The following is a 3,237-nucleotide window of genomic DNA, read 5'->3' on the forward strand; positions in this document are numbered from 1 at the left end:
CCCGCCTCTCCCCCTCACAACCATCTCCCCGCCCCCGCCTTGCCTAAACGCACCCTGGCCGCGCCCACCCGCAGGCCGTCCCCAGTTCTGGCGCCAGCCCCTCCTCGTACACTGGTGTGCTGCAGGCGGCCGCCAAGATATACAGGGAGGAGGGCCCTCTCGCCTTCTGGAAGGGCAACGGGGTCAACGTGGTCCGCATCTTCCCCTACTCGGCAGGTGATAACCAACAACTAGACCAATTACTGATTATGAGATTGATCTGTCCATACGGGAACTTGGCGACTTCTGTGTTGTGTCGCTTGCAGACACCATACCTGCGCCCGCAGCTTGGGGCGCGCGCGGCGCAAGCAGAACCCCGGCACCCCAACCCGACCACAACCCCTTGCAGCCCAGCTGGCGGCGAACGACCAGTTCAAGCGCCTGCTGGCCGGCGGCGGAGGGGAGCTCGACGTGCCCCGCCGCCTGGCCAGCGGCGCGGCGGCGGGCATGGCGGCGACGGCGCTGACACACCCTCTGGACGTCGTAAGGCTGCGCCTGGCGCTGCCCGGCCACGCGTACCGCGGTGGGTCGCGCGCTCTCCCCTTGGCGCGCCCGCCGCGCCGCCCGCCAGCCGCGCCGCGGGGGCCTGCGGGACGCCGCGTGTCCAGCCGGGCTTCGCGTAGCTGGCACGACTCTCAAGTATGGGCGCGTGGGCACACACACGCGGCGTCCCCTGCTGGCTTTTTCCTCCTCGGTTTTCAAATCGCGGGCCCCCTCTGAGGAGAAGCCAATGGCAGCAATGCCCGCCCCCCCACTCTGATTGCCAGGCGCCGTCGACGCCGCGCGCCGCATGGTGCGCGCCGAGGGGCCGCTGTCGCTGTACCGCGGCCTGGCGCCCACCCTGGTGGGCATCGCGCCCTACGCGGCCATCAATTTTGCGTCCTATGACCTCATTAAGAAGCGGCTGTACGGCGGCGAGAAGTGAGGGGGCTTTGTAAGGGGAGGGACGGTTTGGGGCTTAGGGATTGGGATCTGACCCGGGATGGTGGGGATGTAGGAGGGGACGGTGGCCGGCCTTGGAATGGAGGGTCCAAGGGGTCGCTTCCAGTGCCAAAAGTGACCGGAATAAAGTGGTTGCTGGCCTGCAAGCACTCAGCCCTGGGGGTTTGAGGCTCTCACGGCGAGGGGGGCTGCCGTCGGGGCGCTGCTGCTTGGGGCTGGGGGGGCGGCACGCCCCTGGTCCCCGCCTGTGGACGCGACCAGCGCGGGGCCCCTCGGCCTTCCAACCCCAGACCTCGAGCCGGAGCCCATCGGCCCCCGCTGCTTTGCGACCGCTCCCTGCTCCCGTCCTGCACCAAGGCAGACACTTCGCTGCTCCTGCCCTTCAATGCGCCTCCCCTTCCACTGACCTCCCCGCGCCCCCGCCAAACCCCCCTGTACGCAGGCCCCAGCGCGCCGCCGCCAACCTGCTCGTCGGCGCCGCCAGCGGCACGCTCGCCGCGACCGCGTGTTACCCCCTCGACACGGTGCGCCGCCGCATGCAGATGCGCGGCCACGCATATGACGGGCAGCTGCACGCGCTGTCGACGATCTGGCGGGCCGAGGGCGCGCGCGGCTTCTATAGGGGCTGGGCCGCTAATACGCTGAAGGTGGTGCCCCAGAACGCGATCAGGATGGTGGCTTATGAATATCTCAAGGCGCTCTTGGGGGTGCAGCGCGCGAAGACGGACACGTGATAGGCTCGGCGGCCGAGCCGGCGCGGATGAGGGCCCGCGGGTGCGGGCGTCGGCGCGTCGCGGCCGGGCCCGCGGCCGTGCGGGGCGGGGAGCACCGCCGCGGCCGGCGGTCGGGGGGCGGTTTTGATGCTGCCGCTGTCAACAAGCCGCACCGCCGTTTGCGCCCGCTGGCGGCTGCCGCTGCCCCGGCCTGTTCAGCAGCATGCATCCAACCGGTTCCGTAGACACCACAAACCTGAATTTTCGGGGGTGGATTGGTCCCACATGCCCCATGGTGGGCCAAACCAGGCGGCTCCCGCAGGCGCCACTGGGGCCAACCAAGAGGCCCCACCCCAGCCAGCAGCTGTGGGCCGCCTGCAGACCCCTTCATCCCATAATCACTGACCGAGGCCCGCGCAAAGGGCGCCTGGCTTTCAGATGTTTTGGTTGCAGTGGTACTGGTGCATGCCTTGAGCAAGCCACCAACTGACGCCTTTGTAACCGGACAAGTTACACAAGTGATGATGTGGCGTGAGGCAGTGACCAGGGCAGACGGGTGCGCGCAGGGTCGCGCTGGGGGGGGGTCGACCAGTGCAGCATTATAAGATGGGTGGGGCATTGGCCACAGAAAGCAGGCAGCCCAGGCGGCGCAGGGGTCCCGCCGTGGGGGGGAGGCCTGAGGGGCGGCAAGGGCCGGGGCCGTCGATCTGGGGGCTCGAGCTCGAAGACTCCGCTCGTGCACGCCCCTCGAAACACATCAGCGGTCGGAGTTTTGGGGGGAGGGGGGCAGGCACCGCATTGCTGCGCGGCCGGGCGCCGTCGGGTCGTTCGGGCGGGGTTGTTTGGCTTTTGGCTCGGGAGCCCCTGACAACCTCCCGCCGCGCCTGGGAAGCGGCGGGGCCAATTGAACAAACAACCTCCAAAAACAGTGAAGCGGTCCAAACGTGGGACAACCGAGCCCGAAATAGGTATCCAACACACAACAGCCGGCAGGCGCGGCGCCGGCGACGCGGCTCTATTCTACAAGCGCCCGCGCCCGCCCAGCCCGCTCTCAGAAAACCGCATGCTGCCGTGGGCGGGGCGGCTCAGTTTGGCGGGGCGAAGGGTTAGACGGCCGGGCCACCGGCGGGGAGGGGGCAGCGGCGGGCGGGGGGCCGCGCGACTGCGACAGGCGGCGCGGGCGTGGGCGCGGGCGAAAGGCACATAGAGAGGCGCGCCGACGGCAGGGGGGGGCACAAAACGCAATTGCTGAAGGGCTCTTGAGAGGGGTGGCATAGGAAAGGCAATGGTCCCGGCCCCTTATGCGAGCAGGGCTTCGGACAAGAGGAGGCAGCTGCGAAGCTTCGAAAAAGTGTAAAATGACTGAGGCGCAAAGTTCTGGGGGGCGCAGCGTCGGCCGGGCCAAGCGTGCCACGTCGCGCCGCGGCGCGGGGAGCAAAGGGAGCGCGCGGCCTCGCCGAGCGACGCCGGCGGGACGGCCTCGGGCGGCGGGCGCGGCGCCGCCGGCGGCGCCGAAGAGAAGGGCGGCCGCGCAGCCCCGGCG

General features: G+C 69.6%; 1 protein-coding gene across 1 annotated transcript in view; it reads left to right on the forward strand.

Annotated features, from left to right (window-relative positions):
• MNEG_2458 (Thylakoid ADP,ATP carrier protein, chloroplastic) overlaps window positions 1-1,715 on the forward strand; it is a gene marked incomplete at both ends in the record, with an annotated part of 2,338 nt that extends 623 nt beyond the window's left edge. Inside the window, 4 exons of the mRNA XM_014049068.1 lie at window positions 75-216; window positions 389-562; window positions 807-960; window positions 1,424-1,715. Of these exons, the coding sequence (XP_013904522.1) occupies window positions 75-216; window positions 389-562; window positions 807-960; window positions 1,424-1,715 (762 nt within the window). The remainder of the gene's footprint in view (window positions 1-74; window positions 217-388; window positions 563-806; window positions 961-1,423) is intronic.
• Window positions 1,716-3,237: the final 1,522 nt, after the last annotated feature.

This window comes from Monoraphidium neglectum (assembly GCF_000611645.1).
Source record: "Monoraphidium neglectum strain SAG 48.87 unplaced genomic scaffold scaffold00278, whole genome shotgun sequence".
Classification (NCBI taxonomy): Eukaryota; Viridiplantae; Chlorophyta; class Chlorophyceae; order Sphaeropleales; family Selenastraceae; genus Monoraphidium; species Monoraphidium neglectum.